Source organism: Anopheles merus, unplaced genomic scaffold (genome assembly GCF_017562075.2).
Source record: "Anopheles merus strain MAF unplaced genomic scaffold, AmerM5.1 LNR4000310, whole genome shotgun sequence".
Classification (NCBI taxonomy): Eukaryota; Metazoa; Arthropoda; class Insecta; order Diptera; family Culicidae; genus Anopheles; species Anopheles merus.
This window is the reverse complement of record NW_024427890.1, coordinates 1-22,338: the sequence shown is the minus strand read 5'-3', so window position 1 is coordinate 22,338 and position 22,338 is coordinate 1. Positions and strand designations below refer to the sequence as shown.

At 45.3% G+C, this 22,338-nt stretch overlaps 2 protein-coding genes across 2 annotated transcripts; one reads left to right on the top strand and one right to left on the bottom strand.

The window, feature by feature from the left end:
• Positions 1-286: 286 nt before the first annotated feature.
• LOC121602127 (protein obstructor-E-like) lies at positions 287-1,841 on the bottom strand. The gene is made up of 2 exons (XM_041930891.1): positions 1,725-1,841; positions 287-1,637 (listed from the first exon to the last, which is right to left on the bottom strand). Exons 1-2 carry the CDS (start codon positions 1,782-1,784, stop codon positions 981-983), a joined length of 717 nt encoding a protein of 238 aa, XP_041786825.1. The 5' UTR covers positions 1,785-1,841; the 3' UTR covers positions 287-980.
• Positions 1,842-20,772: 18,931 nt separating this feature from the next.
• On the top strand, positions 20,773-21,542 carry LOC121602128 (the record flags this gene model as incomplete). Its single annotated transcript, XM_041930892.1, has 3 exons — positions 20,773-20,839; positions 20,919-21,284; positions 21,343-21,542. Coding segments are annotated over exons 1-3 (618 nt in total), but the record flags the coding sequence as incomplete, so codon positions are not given.
• Positions 21,543-22,338: the final 796 nt, after the last annotated feature.

The following is a 22,338-nucleotide window of genomic DNA, read 5'->3' as shown; positions in this document are numbered from 1 at the left end:
TAAGCGTTTTTTTTTTTATTCCTTCCATTTATCATACCCATTACAAATGGCTAGTTTAACTTAACAAGTACAAGACAATTGCGTGTTCTAATTGTATTATCTTGTTCAGAACAAACAATCGACAAGTTGCACCTTAACCCACAAGAAGCACCACCTTCTTACCGTACCACTTTTGCCTTCAAATGGTTCGTCCCCCTTTCTTAGCCTCGTTAATTTATGCTACCGCTCATACCGCTTTGAATTATTCATATTTATTTACCCATGTTTGTTTTACCTTTTGTTTTTACCCTCCACCATATCACCACCACCATTCTTAACGAATTAGCGCGTATTAATTAGACGTATCGTTAACAGGGCCATTTGCACAAACCAGAAATCGAGAACAAAAACCAACCGAGAGCTCCGAATTCAATGTTCAAAACCCAAAACAAAACCTTACGCAGACGCATCACTTAGGTGTCATCACGTCGGCTCACCACCGCAGCAAGGCTCAACGATTTATCGTCCTTCATTGACTATTCATATTTTTGTGCACGTTTGTCTGCTGGTCCTTTCGTTCGGTGCTTTAGCTGTTGTAAGAAGGCTCTTTTTAGCTTCTGGTTGAGTTGATTACCGGAAGCGATCACATCGGAACCAAGCAGCTGCTCGGAGCTTGACCGACCAATGTTGCGTCCTTCCGAGCGCACCCAAACTCAACCAAACAATCAATGAAGGAATCGAAAAGTTCGAACGCGTCTGTTTGCAACCATTCCCTACTAGGGCAGGACAACTTCAGCACTACTGTTGTCCTTATGTCCTTCCCTCCGTTTTGATGCATGCTTTTAATCCAATTAAAATAACAAAACCCCCGTTCAAATCGGAAGCATTTTTCGAATCAACCAGCCGTTCCCTGCCACCTGTAATGAAGAGGCATAGCACGTGCCTTTCGGAATATCGGGGTTTTTTTGTCATCGATTTCAGATTCAGCCCTCCCCGATACCCTAGCACTCTACGTTGTGCGTAAAGTCACAAATTTTGCGCTGCTTATTGTAAGCCGTTCCGGTCGGGCAGGTAAACTCCTGCGCCTTGTTACGCCCATTGCACACGACGTACCGTGCACAGTTGGTCGGGTGCGCAAACTTGTAGCCATTCTTCTTGCCGAAGCACAGTATCTCGAGCAAGTTGCCACTGCCATTGCCATCACCACCGATGGAAGGTTTCGGTGGTGCGTAGGCACAGGAAACGATATCGGCCGCATCACACACCAACCGATTGCTGTCGAACAGCGTACCGGCTGGACACTCGAGTCGCAGCGGGCCAGCCTTCGTACACTGGTAGAATGCGCTGCAGCCGGTCGTATCGGTGCGAACGGCACCAGGAGCAGCACCGCGACACACGCTGGCTTGCGTTGGGACGAGCTGCGATGGGTTCGCTTCGATCGGTCTGTACTCTGGTACGGGCGGTTCGTAAGGATCCTGCTCGAAGTCAACATCGTTGTCGGCACAGAACGCTTCGTAGCCACAGGCGGACGTATCCACATCGAAGTACATGTTCTCCGGGCAGGCGAATAGGACGGGTCGGCCATCGCGGCACATGTAGAACTCGCTGCAGTTCGTTGGACTTCCCATTATCGTACCGGGTGCCATACGGTCACAGATCTGCGATGGGAATGGATGATGGATGGCTTATACATGTTGCCTTTTTCTCACTAGCCGTATGGAATCACTCGATCCGAATCAATCTACCTTAAATCCATGCAGCCCCACAATGCCCCCAAGGGCGAGTAGCACAACCAGTAGCTTCATTGTTGCAAACGAAAAATTACCTCCGCACTAGACACTGACACTGTGCCGTACAATCGATTCGAGACATCTTTTATAAAGTATCGTGCTGTGATAGCACCGCATGTGTAGAAGCTTGATCGACACGGTTGCTCCCTTCAGATAAGATATCAATGTACCAGCAAGCTCTACCCTCTCCACACCGACACACCGACATCTCGACACGGATGTTTGGAATTTCGGAACACTGGAAGGTACTGTGTTGCTGTGAAGATGTGTTGCTATAAATTGATAAGAGTCCGCGTGCTTGGAATATGGAACCGATAGTTTGAGCCTCTTCTTCTGGAGCTATTTTCGGGGAAATGAGCAATTCTACCACTTCCATTAATTTGTCCGACAAGGTTCGATCTAATTGATCTAATTTGGGCTAATTTCTGGGATGCGGGTCAACAGCAGGCAGCAGTGTGTCGAGGGTCCAATTCCTAGAAGCATCACCTTCACGAAAACGGTATCAGATTGATTTCAAGAATAGCCAGAGCTAATCGTAAATTCGGTAGCCATTTTCTGAAAATTACCACCCAGACAACCGAACCCGAAAGCTCCCAAACACTCCCTCTCGTGTGGGATATATGAACCAGCGGTCCACAGTAACCTCGACAACCAATCCGTGGGATCAAAACAGCGACGCGATTCTCTCGATCACTCGATCGTTGGGAGTGTGTATGTGTGTGTTTGTGTATGTGTGTGGATCGATCAATCAGACATGCGATTCGATTTCCGGCGATTCCAGGGCGCCGCCATCGCGTTGCAAAGAAGGTTTCCGAAGCCCTCCGTAGAAGACCTTGCAGCACGAAACACGTTCACCGCGCGCCGTGTGCAAGCCTATAATTTTGCAACTGGCATTATTGCAACCCACTGCCACTCGCGCAAAAGGGATGCATCGCTCGGACCCACACACACCGACCGGCAGGCCCCAGGTAGATAATTGCAATTGGCTACCGTTTGAGGCACGCGGGTTCGCATGCTGGATCGCGCGGCACATTACGTGACCCGCAACCGACTACTGTGTGTCCCAGCAGCCGCCAGAAGAGCGTTCAGCGAACCAATCAACAGCTTTCAAGCGATGTGCACGGCGTTGCACTTATTCCAGCTTTGCCGATTCCTTTAGTGGAAATGGGGAGGGGTTGGGACGGGAGAACTCTCCGACATCAATCACGCGCAAACCCCTCGGGAGGTGAGTTGACCATCCAACATCCAGGCAGCGACACCCGCAATCAACTCTTTCTCCAGAAATGACTGCACACAAACACGCACACACACACACACACACAACCATGCTTTCTCGTTTCACAAATCAAACCACTGCCGGGCGCACATCCTTCCAAGCACAGGGTCAAACCATTAACCGGGCTGTATGCAAAACATCAACAAAATTCGACAATCGTCACACCCCAGCCAACTGGGATGTGTCGCCACGGTGCCCCACCCGTCCAATCGAAGGCTGCACACACTGTCACTGTGTTTGCTTCGCTGACATATTTTAAGCGCATGAGTTGCAGTGCGCCGGGAAGTTGTGTGCGCGGGTTTTCGGAGGACAGCGCAATAATCTGCAATTTAAACGCAACCCGAAAACGTCCGCCGGGTGTCGTGCATTCGTTGTGCGTGATTCAGCGTCACAGAGACAGAGAGCAACCAAGAGTGGACTGGGGGGGGGGGCAGGACCCGAACGAGCGAGCGGGCGCAAACAAAGCAACCCTGAACGGGCGGTGCACCCTTTTTCCAGGCACACGCATCGATGGCAGTGAGCCAATTGCGCATGACGCATTGGCGAACGGTTTGCATGGATGATCTCTTCTTCGCGCAAACGTCTCAGCGTCAATCGTTGTCGGGGTCGAACCTAAAGAACGAGGGGAAGGGGGGGGTAGTTTGGTTTTGGAAGCTGCGGCGTAATTGGCAGCCGGGTCAATTATCGGTGCAATTGGGAGCGAATAATTATGCTAATAAGACGTTGTGAAATATCAGCAAGCGAAACCCGTTTCCGATCAAAGTCGGGACGAGAGGGCTGTTAAAAGTGAGACAACTAAAATGCATTCCGGAGTTGCGCTGTGTCGTTGGATTTAAAGGTTTTGCGCGTTTTTTTTTTGTACGACCTTCTCCGTCAGGCTCTGATCCGTCTGGTGGGGAAGGTGGTTTTAATTTGGAGTTCGTGATCGGACGACAGGTAAGGTGAGCGGTAAAACGCGACGCTGTCCTTAACATTGTTTCAGCTACAAGCGTGTAAGTCTTCAGTGAGAACAACAGCAAAATATGGAGAACAAAATCGATTCCAAAAGCTGAACAAGGTTTAACGGTGGCTCCTGCTGCTCGAGCTAATCAGCCATAAGTTAATAAATATCGATTTTATATCCACTCCGTGCAACGAACTTGTGACACCCGTGAGAAAATCGTATTTGAATATCCCTTCAATAAAAAATACGGCTCCAGTGGGATGCAGCAAAGAATCACTGGAGTCCCTGGAAGAGCAAGAGGCAGCACAATATTTGGCCTGACCACTCATCAAACAACGATCGCTTGATGGGTCCAATAACTATGGTCGATGATTCGTTTCATCATCGGAAACATATCCTTCGAAAACTGGCCCCATCCAGGCTGAACACCAGAAAGGACCTCTGCAGATACCATAGTGCACCTGATTTGCTGTAAGAGTCGTTTCGTTTCATCAAGCCCACAGTCAATCGCCTCATAAGTCACAAAACACCGCAAAACACCCCACGGAACCATCCTTTTATCCCCCCCTTCCCATGCGCCTCGCAAAGGTCCATAAAAACGCCCAATAAGCCGTAATTTATTTGTTGGCTTTCGTTCCAATCATCATCGTAGCTCATAAAAGCTTAATGTGGGCCGGGAGCTGAGTAGCGCGAACGCGAAGTTGCCGGTGCCGGGCGATAAAACTCACCGTTTGGTATTGCCATTGCTGCTTCTCCTTTCTATCCCTTTCCTCCTCCTCCACAGCAAACATCACACACACACACACACACACACACACACACACACACACACACACACACACACGAACGGCCATCAAACATGACTTATGGACAGTAAAACTCAACATTAACCGGAAAGTGGATTTTGTTTGCGCGTGGACGATTCCGCTCTTTGTTGCAAATGCTTTGCTGCACTCTCGGAGCAGCTTGAAGTGACGCCGTTCCCATAAAAGATCGAACAAAGTCGATTCGGCGAAGGCGAACGGTGTGGTTATGGGATGGGTTTTAGCAATGTTTTTCGAAGTTATTATAAAAAAGAGAACATCAAAATGACTCATGACGCCTCGCGAAGGCGCCCGCACTGTGTGTGTGTGTACACTGGTTTATGGTTATGATATTCAATCAATGGTAGATTGAGATTGTTGCTCAAACTTGAATGTTGATCGTAAATTATCTCCCTTAAAAAACCCCAAATCGATACAGCTCCGGTGCCTCTGAGCTGACAAGCGAACATCACAACTAAGTACTATAAATGCAACATGGAGTTACATTCTGATGCAAAACCCCCCACACAGGAATTGAATCCAACAAGAAGATCTTTCACGTGCTCCAGAACTCCTGATGAGTCCTGCCCCGTTTCGAAATCGATTAAACTTGACATCCGGGTGGGAGGGGAAAAGAGAAACAACCCCAACACACTGTTGTTGAGCTGCCATAACTTCATCTCAACACCGAGAACTGTTGACCTCGAAGCTACCTACTACCACGCATGGATGGACGAATTCCACGAATTCCAGCGCACACCAGCGCGTCGTGAGAACGTCTGGCTGGTCGCTTTGTGAGCGGACATTAGCGCACGTCATCGCGCGACTGCTCCAGCTCGCACGCCAGCCTATCCCAGTCGATATGTTAATACGATCCTAGCTTCTGGATTTCGCAGGACCCGAAACAGGGAGGACACCCCGGAGCGATTGCCCGCACAGCCTGAACCGTTTAGGAAGGCAGTCAAGTATAGGGAAATTTTAATTAAACTCCCAATCCACACTGCACACCCCGAGCGGGAAGCTGTAGGATCACCCGCTGCGAACGATCCAACTGCTGAGCGGTCTGAAGCTACCGGGTTAGTGCCTCCGGAAGGACTCAGCACGATCTCAGCACGGCAGCAGCAGCAGCAGCCGCAACTCGTTGAACCAAACCACTGTCACGGTCCGTGTAAGCCTGGCCTCATTTCACCGGGGCCAAAAGGTACGCCGTCGATACCACCGCTTGGGACGCTCAGCTGGAACACCGCACACCAGATCGGTGCCTGCTTCACGATCCAATAACGCTACACAATGAACAATGATGGTGGTTTTTTTTTCTTTCGCCTCTCTTGTCCGGAGTAAAGCTACGTCTTCCATACGATGGGGATGATCGATTTTTGCTGGACCCACGGACGTGTTCGTGACGTGGTGCCGGGTAGGTCTTTCTTCTAATGCGTCTTCGTGACGCATACTCATCGCATAATCGTTCCGAGTGCGGTCGGTGCGAAATGAGAAAGCAGTTATTGTGGTCCTTCCCACATCCTCCCCGCTGTACCGCCGCAACCGAACGGGCATCTAAATTCTAACGGGGCATATTCATGCACGAGTGCCGCTCGCAACCGCTCCGCAGGCCACTCAGATCAAGCTCAGTTCCATGCCAGCGAGCTACCTGTGTTGCACAGGCGAGATTTTTCTGATGCGTCACGATAGGCCTCGCAGACAAGGGGGGGGGGGGCTTCTGGTTGGAGCAGCTGCCCTACAGGCACACTTGGGGGTTGGTGTTCTGGATGGTGCTAGATCGAGTGTGAGCTCCAGCAGTGCGAAGACACAGCTGGCATGGCTTACTTTGTCACCATCACCATCTTTTTGGAGGATAGTATGAATCGAAAATCGTGCTTGTGGAACATCAATTTTTAGAATTTAAGAATGAAACTTGATACCAATAAAGCTAAACATGTAAGAACATGTTTTTATTCAACCTTGGAATTCAAGATCAGCGTGGGAAATACCACCACTAGACATGCCAATATCTCCCACCAACCAACCTGATAATTGATCGATCGGATACTCGATCGTGTACTGAATGCTACCGAACCTGATCAACACCTTCCGATCGTTTCGCTTGTACCGAAGGAATCGGCGCATTCCGATACGACAGGACACCGGCCATCTCGCCAGTGACCGGCGGGTGACGAGAAGACATAACATGCTGCACCCAAGTGACATAATAATCAGCTGTAATTATCTACATTTTCTTATCTACGCCGGCTACCCTCATCCTCGCGCTCTCGCTCGCTAGCACACGGCTAGCAACTCAACTGGCCACCCGATTGCAACGCAACGCAGATATTCCAACCTCCCCCAGTGCCCAGGACTGGCGGGAGGGGAACCAACAGGGTAAGCGGATAGACAAACAAATTGCCTTGTTGATGTCATGTCACCAGCTACGTAACGCCGGTTCCATCACCACCTCCACCTGTCATGTTAGGGCACTCGCTCGTTCGACTTCACTCGCTTCCCGCTGCCTCCTCGGAGCCCAGTACGTCAAAGAAACGTCAAAACGCGGCAACGACCAACAGCACGGGGGCAATTGGGCAAAGCAACCGGCCTGCCGATCCGGGGCCGAAACTGCTCGCCTGCCTGCCTGCCTGCCTAATTAAAATCGGAACGGAAGACAGAACCCTCAGACTTGCGGGGTGAACTTAATTGTCGCGCTAATTGATGGACAATTTTAAATTTCAAATTATTGCGCTCAGGCCGGGCTCACCTTCACGAGCCCGGGTCATGAAATCGGTTGTGCCCCGCTCTGGGTGTTGCTCGGCCATGCTCAACCAGCCCGAGCAGGTGAAGCTGTCGCTGGTGTGGCTGCCGTCGATCTCGAAAGAGCGCTGCTCATGCTCACTGCTGAACTGCTACCGTGCCCTAAAGGCTATTTAAGGGGAGGGCTGTCAAATTGTCCACTGGCGGGACGGTGTTGGTCAGATTTCCGGCGCACCACACGGAAGACAGCCTTTAATGTGGCGTGTGTGCTTTTCTCCGGTTGCGCAACAATCCGCTACATCCGGCGCACGAGTTGCTCAGCTTTGGGTAGCCTTTAGGATAAACTGATTTTACGTACGCACAGTAGAGAATGTTGCTGTGAATGGGTTGTTTTGAAGAGAATGTCCAATTGCGTGAAGTTCAAACATTAGGTAAAGGTAGGCCTAATGCAAGGCCTGTAGACGATTACAGAATCTGGCAGCTATTCTGAGCAGCACGCCTCAAACACCGCGCCATGGTTTGCGTAATTCAACCTCCAATTTCCTATCGAAATCGAACTGCTTCCAACTCACTTTCAAGCTACAATAAAGCCCATAACTTCTCTGCGTGATCTTACCGATGTAAGCTACTCCGCAGAAAAAAACCCGACAACTTCAGCTTGCGTGTTGAAAACCCGTCCATACCAGCTCGCCCATACGGCCATTTAATTGCCTGCCGATAAATCAATTCTGAAAACCAGATCATGGCCTACGAGGATCTCCCCTTTCATACGGGCCCGTCGATCACTCCGGGGCTGTAATCAGCAGTGCACGGATTGAGACGTTTCCGCACCAAAAACTTCTGCACACACGACGGCTCCATCCATCACCGCGCCTGGCTTCCAAACCGCGAAACCCACAATCGCATCTCGAAGCCCGTAAGTTATGAGTTTGTTTACACTGATTGAAACATTCGATACCCTTTTTCGGGCCAGAAGGTGTCCCGGGTCTGCCTACGGTGGGCAGACAACTCGCTCGCTCGCTCGATCAATCGACCTGCTGCCACCTCGTGGCCAGGCTGGCAGGCTGGGCAAAAATCTCGAGCCGAAAGATTACCGCTTCGCTCGATAATTGATTTCACTGCACTGCTGTTGCACTGTTGCTTTCGCGTTCTAGGAATTGGCGGTGCAGCGCCAAGTTGAAGTTGGCGCCTGTGCCCCCATCCACGGCGTTCGATCGGGTCGGTACGGTCGCGCTAATCCCACACCACCGTCGCCACCAACTGTTGATTAAATTTTGAAATGTTGTTATGAAATGCAACCCGAGCCGTATTTCACCTGCCGCAAACGGGGTTGTTATTATAGCAATTACACCGGGCTTTAATTTCAACCTTTCAGCCTCTGCGCGTTAGATCCGCATTGCGAACGTTGGTGCCGGTGGGCTGCGAATATGATGAGGCACAAACTAGGTTAGGGGCAGCACTCGCTTCGGTGTGCAATTTACCTGCTGTTGCAATCAATATGTAATGTAAAGTTATACTTTTAAAACGTTAAAAAGTTATAACTAAATGCCGAGCAAAGCTCCATAGTTCACAAATGCAACGAGATGAGTTATGGCTTCCTGTGCATTACCTCTCAAGACCCAATCCTGTTAATAGCAGTGTTGCAGCACCGAATCCAGCCAAAGCTCAATGTGTTGTTTTCTTTTCGAATTATTGATTTTATATCCTCCAAAAATGCTTCCCAAAAAGGGCAGTGGTAAGAATTTTGGAGCAATCCTGAACGTCAGTCTACCCGTGGGCGATTCGTAAGCCACTAAACTTACATCAAAACCGTGTCGTGGTGATTTACCGATCCATACCTACACTGAACAGTAAGCCACTTTTCATAATTATTCAAATTACCTACCCTAATCGTATGCAAACGATCCTGGAGCTGGACCTCCACTGCATAAGTTTGTCCGATTAAGGCGAACCATTGTGGGCCAGCATCGAACCCTCTGGTGACGGAAAATCAGTCCTAATTTTCAATCAGATAAAAGCAACCCTCACATCCTCACATCCCAAAACCGTCCAACCCGTCCACTCCCGTTCACGGCGGCCGTTAATCTCAAAGCGATCGAACATCCCTCCGGCCCGGGTGATTGCATCGCGCCAAACGGATTACAAGCCCGCACCGTGCTTGGACGGAAGCACGAACAGAAGTTGCCCGGTGCTCAATTTGGTTTTACCGCTACACCATACAGCACAGTGGTCCTGCCAGGGATTTAGCAGTAGTTGGAGCTACGTCTACGTAGCTACGAACCTGACCCACATGATTTACGACAAAATTACTTCCCACAACCTTCTAGCGATATGCTCCCGGTCCGGGTGCGAGCGATCGCTCGCCATAAATTATGTGCCAGGCCACGTAATGGTTCGATGCAAAAATTTGTATCCATCTTCTGCAACCACCCTTCCTACACCGGTAGTCTGTTGCTACTGAGTCCTGTTGCAAGCGATTAAAGTTTGTAACGCGAGATAACGAGCTGACGGTGCGATTTCGTACACTTACACGAGCGAAGCTGCATCGCCCTACAAACAAGAGATTAACCTCTCTCTGTGTCTGTGTTTGATGGTTCCGAACATCCTCCGGCAATTGACTGCATCTCGCCCTGCAGCGTAAGCAACAACTTTTTCCCCAACAACCGGGTGCAGCAGGTCATATTGTTCTTCTCGGCAAACATTGGGCAACGATTGGGTTTTTAAGTGTCGGATGGTAAAAAGTGACGACCTTATGATTCTGTGCGATCTACCTGCACGCTGCCTTTCTTCCCTGCTAGATCATTGAATCGATTACTTTAAAGTCTTTTGTTTAAACCCCCGTTGGCGACAGCATCCCGACGGATACGATATCCTGTACAACATTCCGAATACCCCGAAAAGGTGCTGAAGCTGGGATAAAAAAGAAAACGTACGTACCGATACTGCAAGGGGTGCCATCATCGTGATCGTTTGTCCGTGCGATCGAGATTTTATCTTCGCTTTACTTTTGGTAGCAATTACCAGACACCCGCAGCTTGCTCCTGCTGAGATCATCCTCGTCCCTTTGCTTTTCTCCCTCACGCTCGCTCTCTCCCTCTCCGCTTCACGCGTTCCCACACGTACCACGCGCATGAAGGCGGCATTTGTAGGTCAACACACCTCTTATCTAGGACCATAATTTTGTTTATTAAAAAAAAAAAACAAAAAAAGGAAACGATCACTTCACAGCAGTGCGCTTGACAGTCGATTGAGAAAACACACGGAAACACACGGAAAGCCCAAACAAAAAGGGCCACTGGTCGGGATAATTGAAACACCAAAAAACAAAAACCCGCAAACCCGGTTGCGGCCAATGTGTTTTTCCCAAGGGATTCAGCCACGCATCGACAGGAACAGGTCAGTGGGCAGTCTTACCTATGTGTACCCTTGTATTGCCGGATGCAACTGCATCTTTGTAACCGGATGATTCGCTCGTAATCGAGATAGCGCGCGAGCGGAAATTAAACGGAACGTTTTTCACCTGTTTTGATTGATAAGGGTGCGGGAAAAGGGTGTACACCCAGCTGGCACTGTGGGAAGGGGAAAAGGGACGATCCAGGTGCAAGATGAAGTTGGGTTTTTTTTTTGTACGTAAGATGGGAAGTGTTGGCTTTTGTTTTAACCATGGTTAATAGTGAATGAATGATTCGTTTCGATGAGGCTGTTCTGCATGGGTAAAGTAATACATTCGTTGCTTAAAACGCTCACATAAGCATGTTGAATAACTTATTGTAATAAGAATGAACCTAAATTAAACAAAATACATTAGCTCATGACACATGCTCTTACTGCTTCGATTTTTTCACCAACTAGTATGTGTTCAATAATCGTCGCAATGAATTGTTAAGTTTTAATGATTCAAGTCGAGATACACATTAACGTTTACGTGTTGTGATACTGAAATAAATAAATTAAATTAAACCAATTCCAAGCAATAAAGCATTTTCAATTTTAAACCAAATCGGTCGAAATACTTGTCAAAGGTGCTATAAATAAATGACCACTATGCAAGAAAAAATAGGAGTAGTAAAATAAAACGAGGAAAAAGAGTAAAACGAATATAAAGAAACTGTTTCAGAGTATTAACATGTTTGGAATACTTAGTGGTATATTAATAATTACAGAAACATGTTGGCTGGTATAATTATCAAATGCTTTTTTCCTTCTCACAGTTTTGAAAGCTATATAACCATAAGCAGAATTAACTAAAAATCACAATACAATCAATGGTTTATAGTTTTATTTTATATGATATTTTACTACAACTTACTCCTGAATAAAAAAATATTGTACTACAATGTCAATTTTAATGAATAAGGTTTTACTGTGGACTACAAGGTCCACTGCATTAAAAATGTGAAGAGAAATAAACAAAGTAATTCAACAATATATTTGAACTATTAAAATCCAATTGACGATATACAATACTTACAATTCAAATAGAAATCAAAATAAGGCAACAAAAAACAGATAATATTTAACAAATTACAACCAAGAACAGGTAAGTGCTAACAACAACATGACGTCATCAAAATGTTACTTTAAATGTTTCAAGATTCAAATTATTTATTAACTTCTGTATATATATTCATGCAATGCATTGATTAAAATGCTCTAAAATTTAAATTATATTTTTCATTGTATTACATTGAGTTATTTTAGATAATTTACTTTAGACCACATTGAATCAGATCAATCCGATAGCTCAACTTCAAACTTCCAGTAAGTATTCACCCGTACATAAACAGTATCAAATATCCTTCCAATTTGCTCCTCCCTCCAGCACAAAAGCACAAACATGACTTCTTCAAAATGGTGTGGGAAAAGGCTTCCCTACAACAACAACCCGCATCAAGCTTCTGTGTGATTATACCTACCTACCCTTACAGTCCGGTTCATCGACAAAACGGAAAACGGTGAAAGAAAGAACATATTTCTTAAGAGCTTGAGAATTGAAATTACATTTCTCTTATTATTTTGTGCGTTCTCCCATGGCTGTGGCTGTGCGTCTGTGTGCTTTTGTGTCTTTGTGGGCCTCTGTGCACCGCGAAAGGTGAAATGTTCGAAAACAAATCCCTCATCAACGGCACACACAATACGCTCATGCCGTTGGCTAATAACAGATGTTTAATGAGAGCAGCCCAATTGTTCGCGTTAGCCTGTCTTCTGTTCGACAGCTTCGTTCGAAGAGGACGAAACACAACTTGCAGCAAAATATTACCTCCAAATCGTTACATAACTGTGGGGCAGAACTAAGGCCGAACCGAACCATAACCCAAAAGTCGAGCTTCACCCTTCACACGGCGGCGTATAATCTCAACAAAACAATCCTTTTTTCCCACAAGCGAACAAAACATTTGGGAAAATGGAAACAACAACAACAAAAAACACACCCAAAAACACAGGTACCACTGCACTCCCTCGGGTCAATGGACGGGAAGGGGCTGGGTTTCTGCATGCCACCGTTTCGCTGCACAACACTTGCAGGGAGGCAGGATCGTCATGCGTGCACGATTTGTTTTTCGAACAGCCTTGCACGTGATCGCTTCGTCCCGGGACCGTCATCAGGTCCGAAGGATAATTATCTAACGGGCTTGTCGTAATGCTTGGCGCATACATGCAAACCGTGTACGAAGACTGCCCCCGTTGGAGGTCAAAATCCATCGCGACAGTGCGATGCAATGTTAGTGGCGATGTACTGGAAGGGTGCGGGTAATTCTTTACCACTGCACCTTCAAGTCACACTTTTGTGCACGGAATGGTGGGCAGTTAGTTTTTGATGATCTCAATGATACATTTGTTGCAAGATTTGAATTTCAGCTAAAAACAGCATTGACATCAACAGGAAATGGTTTACCCGTGGTGTATAATGAATGTAATTATAGAGGATAGTTTTTCTTCATAAAAAAGCTTTTTATTTCCCCTAATTCTCGCCGCCATAATTCGTTACTGAAACAAGCTTACGTTGCGCTTGAACAGTATTTTAAATTTTTGTATAGTTTTTATTTATTTTTTTAATAAATGAGCTTCCTTATGAGCTTAAAATAACTGCATAAAGATAATGCAAATAAAAATTCAAATTAAATCTCAACATCTCATGATCGTTCATGACACTTTAAAGACACTGCACCATCGAATGAGCCATCACTTGACGTCTCATTTAAACTTCGAACGCAATAAAATACGCTTCAAAATGATATTTTAACACTCAATTATGCATTTGCCAGCATATCTTTATTGAGATCTTTTAAAAAATCTCCTTACCCTCAGCATTCACGCACCGTCAACCAGCCGACGCCTTGCGCAGGCCTGGTTCAGCCAATTTTCAGCGAAAACATAGCCCCCTAATCGAAGGTGACAAGCCCGTGTCTGAAGATCAGTGAAGGTTCGTTGTTTGGTGCCTCACGCTGCGTCTGGACGGGTGTTTAATTTAATCTATTTCCCCGAATTTCGTCCTCACCGGCTTCAGTGGGCCAGCGAGCGATTCGGAAAGCACAGCTCCACGAACCGGCAGGATCAAATTTCACGCCCCTGGGTTGTATGGGAAGCGGTACGTTACGTTCGGTAGCCCGCAATGCCTTTGGCCACCAAATGCTTCCTAGATCAACGTCAAGTGGCTGTGCCTTGAGCCACCTCAAACCAAGTACCCTTGAGGACAGGATTTTTGATACATACCTGCCAATCTGTATCTTTTTTGGATGGTTATACTTGCCTACCTTAAATTCACAAGCAAACGTACCAGGATGATGCGTGAGATCTTTGCTCTGGGGGAGATGGGGTTTTGTTCTTCGGAATCAAGCTCATGCTGGGAAGGGATTTGTTCAATCTGATAGGATTATTCTTTTTCTATTTTACCACCCGATTTCGTTTTTGCGCGTCACGTTTGATTTAACTAGATACGTGTGCAATGAATTATGACCCAATGTCACTTGATAGCGACTATTCTCAGTATAACTTTTCTAATAAATTAATAAATTATCCCTCTAAAAGTAGTACTCCTTCAAACAAACCCATATCTTATCAATTTTTCAGCACAAAAACTACTGCTGCATAATTGACTAACTGCACCCATCATCAATGTCTGCACCGTGGCTAGGCAAAACCACAACATGCGCCTCTTTGCCCCGTTACGACCGGTGTGTCGCGTCATCTAGAACCTCTTCAAACTGCCACACCGACATTAGAGGGTTGTGTGCTCCATTTTCTCCACACTTTGCGACAAACGGACGGCGAGCTAATTTTGTTATTTTTACAAACACACCGTACAAAGAGCTTAGCCAGGGTAAATAAAGGCGCGGCAGGCGCGGGCGTACCAAGGGAATACGACAAGCAGAACAACAATGGCTACCGCGTTTGACGCAATCGTCGTTTAGGTTTTGTTTTTGCTTGGTATTAGGTATCCATACATCGAAAGCACTACTGGATCGACACTCCGGCCGCTGCGCGCCCAAGGTTACCAGAGGCAGGGTAAGCTTCGTCGTCCACATGCTTCAATGGGCTTGTTCAGGGCAAAGACTGCGCAAAAGTAAGCATTGCGGTAGACTGAAGTATAAATATAACATGTCTTTATAAGCGGACGATAGGCGATAAAAGTGTGCGCGAATGGTGAATGGGTTTGTTTGTTCAGAAAGATAAATAAAAGATATTAGAGACTGAATTAGTGTTGAGAGTAAATGGGGTTGCTTTCAAATCGCAAGTCCCTAATAATTCATTTATTAGTAAGCATTGTTTGCGTGTAAATCTTTATGCACTTTATTTTGATTATAACGCTATAACTTTGTATTATTTACTAATGTCTTGGACTAATTAAACTAGTAAGAGACCCGCGGTGTGCACTTCTGCTTAGTGCAACACTAATGTTACACTGTTTCTATTATGTGTTCTTAGACAGCTTTTGAAGACATTTCCCTTTTATCGAATAATTCTTATTTTTTCACTTATTGATGGTTTAAAAGTCCACAAAAAAACGCCTTTTCAACGAACAAGGCTTCATTCTCGCAACTATCTTCTGGGTCATATAGAAGTAGCGGAAAAGTCTTTTTCACTGCTCATGATGTTCCAAAATGCAACGATTATCAAGCTCGAACGGGTTTTGTAGGAAAAAGCACACACTTCTAACTAGTGAATCGTCTGAAAGCAGCATTGTAAGCTAATCACTGAGTAGAGCTAATCGATGAGAGATAACTTCAACTCTAAGTACAAGATACAATTAGCGCCCTCTGTCAGCAAATTTCCTGAACTTCGCCCCCAAAATACCAGTCATTGCGAGCAACTCATCTTCGCTTCTGCAACTAACATTCAACGCATCTAAATGCCACTTCCCAACACTCTCGCTGTGGTCGACAATTGTTAAATCATCAACAACACACCAACCAAAAAGCCACCGCGTTGCTTGCGTCCAAATCAACAACATCGCAGGCAGGCATCGCTCGCTAAACGCGTACCATCCGTCATAATTGTCACTAATAATAGATAGGCGTTTTATAAATGCGTCCCCCGTCCCAAGCTGTCCAATTTCCAAGTGAGTGCACACAAATCCGTGTCCAGAGGGGATGTGAGAGAAGCGACTACAGCACCGCAGTGCCACTCGACAAATGCTACTTATCTTATCGTTCGTTCTACCCGTACTAAACAACCGGATGCACGTTTTATTGCATTTCTGGTCGGAAATTAAAGCTTTCGTGCTTCATCTGCTCAATGGTGCTCGCACGGGGAAGGAAAGTTGTACATGTCATTGAGAAAAAAATGTTAAGAAAAAAGCGCATTCTGGGGTAGCTACGAGATAGGGTGAATGAAACCGTTGCTGGGCTAGATTTGCCTCGCTCGTAGAGAATGCTAATGGACAATGGCTCCAATGGGGGTTGCAAGTTTGTGCATTGTTTTGCAAATGATTTTTCATTCAATTCTCTGTGCTATTTGTCATTCACAAGTGTACCACAACGGTTCATTCATTCAGTGGATGAAATTATATGGTGCCGTGATTGCAGCTTTTCCCGCAAGAGCACTCATTGAGCATGCATGAGCTCGGCAATCCGCCCCCTTTCCGGAAATGCGGGACAATGAATGAATATATGATGACGGGTTTAAAGTTCATTTAATAAATAGGTGATGTTCAGGTTGAGGAGAGTTCAAATAGATTTCTGTTAGTGTCATAGTTAAGAGCGCATTTTCCGGTAGATGGCTCTGGGGATAGTGGGTTACTTTATTGATATGGTACCAAATACCAAAATGACCATTTTATAATTGAAGTAAACGCACAAATTTAATATTTTTTGCAAAAAGTACAGAAGCCATCGACTCACAGGTTGATAAAATCTTATAACTTAAGTTTATTCGAAAGTATTCTGTAAAATTTAAGGTTTGGAGTGCAAGCTTTACAATTCACAACAAAAAAAACTATTACGTATCTTTTTAAAACCGTTGACCCATAACAACTACCGTTGATTGTTAAAGTACGCTTTTTTCTCGACCTAACATACCCAAGCCCCAAGTTTCTGATGCGTGCACGCAGCGTTACCTACCCAGCCGATAGCTAATTAATGGGTCGATTTCCTTTGCCGGCGGGTTTTGTCAAAGGGTCGGAATGTGCCTGCGCCGACGGTTCATTTTGCATGTCTACTGGATTCACTCACGTGGGTTTCAGACAAAAAACCAAAGATTAAGAAAAAAAGCACACCCAACAGTGAGCGTGAGTCATTTTGTGAAAGTTTATGCAATTATCAGTCGAACATGGCTACCGAATCTAGAAGGCTGCCTGTGCTGCCCGATTACTGGTCCCGCGCGAACGGTGTGCCGGCAGCAACGAAACCCAATGATATCTACGGTTTGTAATTCCATTCGTCACGAAAGCTCTTTTTCATCGAGGTAGGGTTTTTTTTTTACTTATTTCAGCAATTTTCATGGGCACCGTTTTTTACTATTTTAATTCTAGTGTGATACTGCAAGCACAAAAAAGGTTCCCCGCACTTCCTCACATATTCCGGAGAAAACAAAATGATTAAACGTTACCTACCCAGTTTCCCGTTGAGCTCTATCGCCAACTAGCCAGGCAGCCCAAGCTCTGGTTCAACCCGACATGGCTACTCTTTCCCGGTACGGTTCGAGCATGGTCGGTACCATAGCTGACAGGAAGACCACCACGAATCAATAATTTAATTAGCTACCCGACCGGGCTCTGCTGCTCGGCCGAGAATATCGCACGTGCGTCTTCCAGCAGATCGAATCGCTGGAACAATCGACGAAAAGTGCAGCAATTCACGTTCCAGCAAAAAAAAAAGCAAAAATAATTCCTCCACATTACGGCCAACCTATCAAACCTCTGTTCACATACGCACGGGTCCCACCGAAAGGTGTTAATTATGGAGCGGGTAAGGAGAAGAAGAAGAAGAAAAAAAGTTATGTCACTCTACGCAAAATGTGTTTCTCTAAGAGGGGGAGGGGGGGGACTGGACCGTTTCGAGCGATAAATAACTCCTCTTCGGTGATCCGTAACGCTGACCGAAACTGTCCGTGTGCTGGTACGTGTGGCCCTCCTCCCCAATCGTGGTGTTTAATAAAATTAAACTTGTAAGAATCAATCCTTCACACCTCGTGGCCGGCTCAGTTTTCAGCGTGTCAGTTCGCATTCGAAATCGTCCATCAACGTCCAGTCAACGCGCGCACGGTGGCCATGGTGCGAGAAGAGCGAGCTCTGCGGCCCTACCAGGTGTGTGACCGAAGAGCAGGGACAGTGCAAAAATTCAATCCGATCCTATGCGCTACATGTCATCGGGCATGCCTCCGGGAATGGTCCCAGAGGAGCAGGAACGAACGGAATAACAACAAAAAACTTGCGTGTGTGGATACATGTTGTTGTAGTAGTTTTTTTTTGTTTTGCTTTGTTTATGGATTTTAAGATGACTTTTTCTTCACATGATGCCTCGGGTGTCAGTTGACGAGTTGAAGGTAAATTAAGCCCATCTTCTCGGAGTTCATCGTCTTCATCGAACGGGAGCAACGAGGTTGCGGGGTAAATGTCACACTTTGACCCAAAGAGATGCTCATTATTTGCTTCTTTTTAGAGCATTTTTACAGCAGAAATTCTGATTAAATCTCGTGCTCTCCACAGAGAAGCATCTTTTAGTTTCGGTCAATCGCCTTGTAATTGAAGGTAACATGAGGTAAAAATGGTCACAGATGGTAAAGAGGGTGTGCTTGTACAATTTTTTCTCGAGAACTATACAATTAATGAGAATCAATTTGCACTTTCTTCTTTGCTTCGCGTTTCTTCTTTCATATGTTGAGTTCACTGATAATTCTAACGGATAACATGCTAGAATAAAGATTACAAAAATTATTTTTTTACGGTTTGTGAGCACCAAGGGTTAGCTAAGATGGATCCGGCATGAATAAACTCGCAAGCAACATATCACAAGTGCAAGATTATTGCACGCAAGGTGGACTGCTTACGAATACAAGCGTGTACAATGTATTATTGAACAGAGAACGTAACGCCTTGTAACGTTTAGAATTTATAACAGCATATGCTCGAGACAGAAGATAAATGCGTTATGAAACGAAAGCAAATTTAATCAAAAAAATCAATCAAACAAAACCTACAGGCCAAAAAATAAATCTAACAACTATACCGAGGAAAAATTACTTATAAAAAAATAAAAAGATAAATAAAAAAAGAATGACATATAAATATGAATCATATGAAGCATAATGATGAAGGGACATGAACAAAAAATGTCTTCTTCAAAATGTATTTAATAAAAAAAAAAAAGAAAATTGGTATCGCGCAGTATTAAAAAGTGCAATCTTTTCCTTCGTTTCTTTCCTTCTCTTTGTTCTTAAATTAAGCTGTTTAAACATGTAGCTCAATCTGCAAGCATAATGTGTTTTTTTTTGCTAATATTTATACTAAATTAACTGGAAAACGTTTTATTGTTAGTTTCACAATTTGTTATTTATGTATAATTGAATAGCATTGGAATATTTCCTAGGTAGGTTGTCATATTTCATTATTTTTTTTTACATTATCGTGAATTCTTGTAAACACGCTTGAGAATCTTTGAGTAACTACTATACTCGAGTGAAATCTGGCAATTTAAATGTACTATAAAAATAACCTTACATTTCTATTAGTAAGATGTTACTATTTTCGAATTTTATAAATCATTTCAACTGTTTCACTACGAACGTTAAGGTTAATGACAAAACTTGAAGAGTGTATAAAAATAGATAAAAACTCAAAATACAAGTGTTTTTACTAAGAGCTACTTATAATCTCTATAAATACTCTATCTAGATATAGCTTACCTTTGTAATTTAATGTTGTATCTTTATTTGATATAAAAGCTATAATGAAGAAGTTTCTAGTTAACTTTTTTACAATTTCAACTGACTTCACTCTTACATATTAACATTAAACGTTACGATGTACTCGTTACGCCCAGCTTTGCTGCTTGGGAATTCACGGAGATTGATATAGAACTTGCATACAATTTTCTTCCAATCGCTACGTGCATGCGTTCTTAACGTGTGGTGAATTTTGCTCTCTTGCAATCTTCTACTTTAGCATTTTGTAATGACCTTCACAAATGATTCATGTATAGTATCCCTTGAAAATACTAATCGTCCTAGAAGATCGTGCTACTACGCTTTACCTCCACATAAAAAATCTTGTACCTCGTATCGGTACAGCATCGGACATGCCTGCTCAACGCACTGATCGTCCAGGGACGGGAATTCCCCTGGGTGATTAAATGTTTGAACCGCGTATCGATCAACTAACTTCCGCAAGATCTGTCACAAAAACGTTAACTGTCAGGTGCGTACGCAGTTAAACATATCGGAAATGATACTCCTGTTTCGTCAGCGAAACGACTGATAACGTCCTCGTCGGTGACATCCGCTTTGTTACTCGTCCACGATAACTACTAATGAACACAATGTGATCGTCTTTGTCAAATGTTGAAACAAGCTTTGCTATCTTCCCCAAAATATGATGGCTCAAGCAATCGTCCAAACACGTTCCTGGCATCTACTGTCGATAGCGAAACAATAGATAGGTCATTGATGTCAACGAGATCTTCTTATCTTATCACTGTTGATATGCTACCTGGAATTATATCTTGCAAATGTTGACTCGAGCTTCGTTGTGATGTATATATATATATTTCGTTGTCGGACGACTGAACATCATACGCAACAGAGTCGGAGGAGTCAACCAACATGCAACGCTTTCTAATTTTCGCGGCTTTGATCGCCGCCAGCGAGCGCACAGGTAATAGTGAACATAGATGGCTAAATAGGAAGGTCGTTTTTTCATCCCAGACATTTATTCTATTTTAATCTGGCCACAGCTCTGCAAGAACACCGGAGATCTGGTGCCGAACCCGATCAACTGCAAGCAGTTCTTCATGTGCCGTACCGGGCGCACCATTTATTCACCTGCCCGGACAACACGTGCTTCAACCCGCGCACGCTGGCCTGTGACTCCACCAACAAGGTGCGCTGCGAGCCCGGCGATATCCCGACGAGCATTCTGACCTCCTCGCTCAAGGCGCTGCCGGCGAACATCGAGCACACCGTGACGGCGTGCATCAACCAGCCCGTCGCGACCTGCTGGCCAACACTGCCGACTGTAGCCGCTTTCTACCAGTGCTCGATTACGGGCGCCATCAACTTCCAGTGTCCAGCTGGCACCTGTTCGATGCTTACCGCAAGAAGTGCGTAGAGCGTGATGTGCCATCTTGGTTACGGTTGGCATGCAGAACCCACCCCTAGTGTTCCTCGGTACCGATCCAGCCGCCGTCGCTTCCGATCGTTCCGCCATCGCAACCGATCATGCACCATCGCTGCCGATCGTCCCGCCAGTGCCGATGCCCATGCCCCAGCCGGCCAAGCAACCTGAACAGCCTGCAGATGCTGTGCCGTGGAAAAGCCACTCGGAGCGAGAGATACGCAACCCGTCCAACTGTTCGGACGTACGTGAACTGTATCGGTACCACTATCCTTCGCTTCACCCGTTGCCAAATCGGAACGTCCTTCGACGATGTGCGCAAGATCTGCGACTGGGTCCAGAATGTCCAGTGCTAAATGGGAGTGCCTTAGCTTAGTCAGCCTTTAGTATATTGCCCCAGTAAAGGATGTTGGTATTAAAAATTCGGAAGGGAGAATAAATGCAATGCATTGATTTTTTTTTTGTCTTTGACTTTGTGTCTCACCCTGTGGATCAAAACTTGACCAATTGATGTCCAGAAAACTCGATCGCCAGCTGAAGCGTTTCGCGGTCTCTTCAAAAAAAATGCTTCTATGCCATTGATCTCTGAAAAAGTCTTTGTCACACCCGCGTTCAGTAATTTCTCTCCCATCAGACAAAACGGACGCTGTTGTCACTCTGTTGTCATCATAGTAAATCGTCTGTATATTGTTTTTTAGGAGCCGCATGACACCGTCCGACGGTGAATAACTCCAACAGAGGGCCCTAGATAAATAAATGTTGATGTAGCGTAGCAGATTTAATCCACATCATTTGGTTTTTTGGGGAAATTGGTGTTTATCTCCATCATCCAAGCCAAGTACCATGCTTAAAACTATTTACTTACCATGCTATCCAGATCATTTTCTCACGCATTGTCATTCTTCTCACTCTCTCTTTCTCTCGAACAACGCCTCTATTGACATCAACAATTAAACCAGAGCGAAGAAAAATCAGTACTTTATTACACTATCAATCACTGACTCCGTTACGCTGATCACGAGTCTGCCCTTCCCGCTCAT

Bases quoted from the DNA above. Each gene is read 5' to 3' on its own strand.
- LOC121602127 (XM_041930891.1), bottom strand. From the start codon at position 1,784: ATGAAGCTACTGGTTGTGCTACTCGCCCTTGGGGGCATTGTGGGGCTG. The intron at 1,638-1,724 runs GTAGATTGATTC...TTCCCATCGCAG, and splicing joins TGGGGCTGCATGGATTTAAG to ATCTGTGACCGTATGGCACC.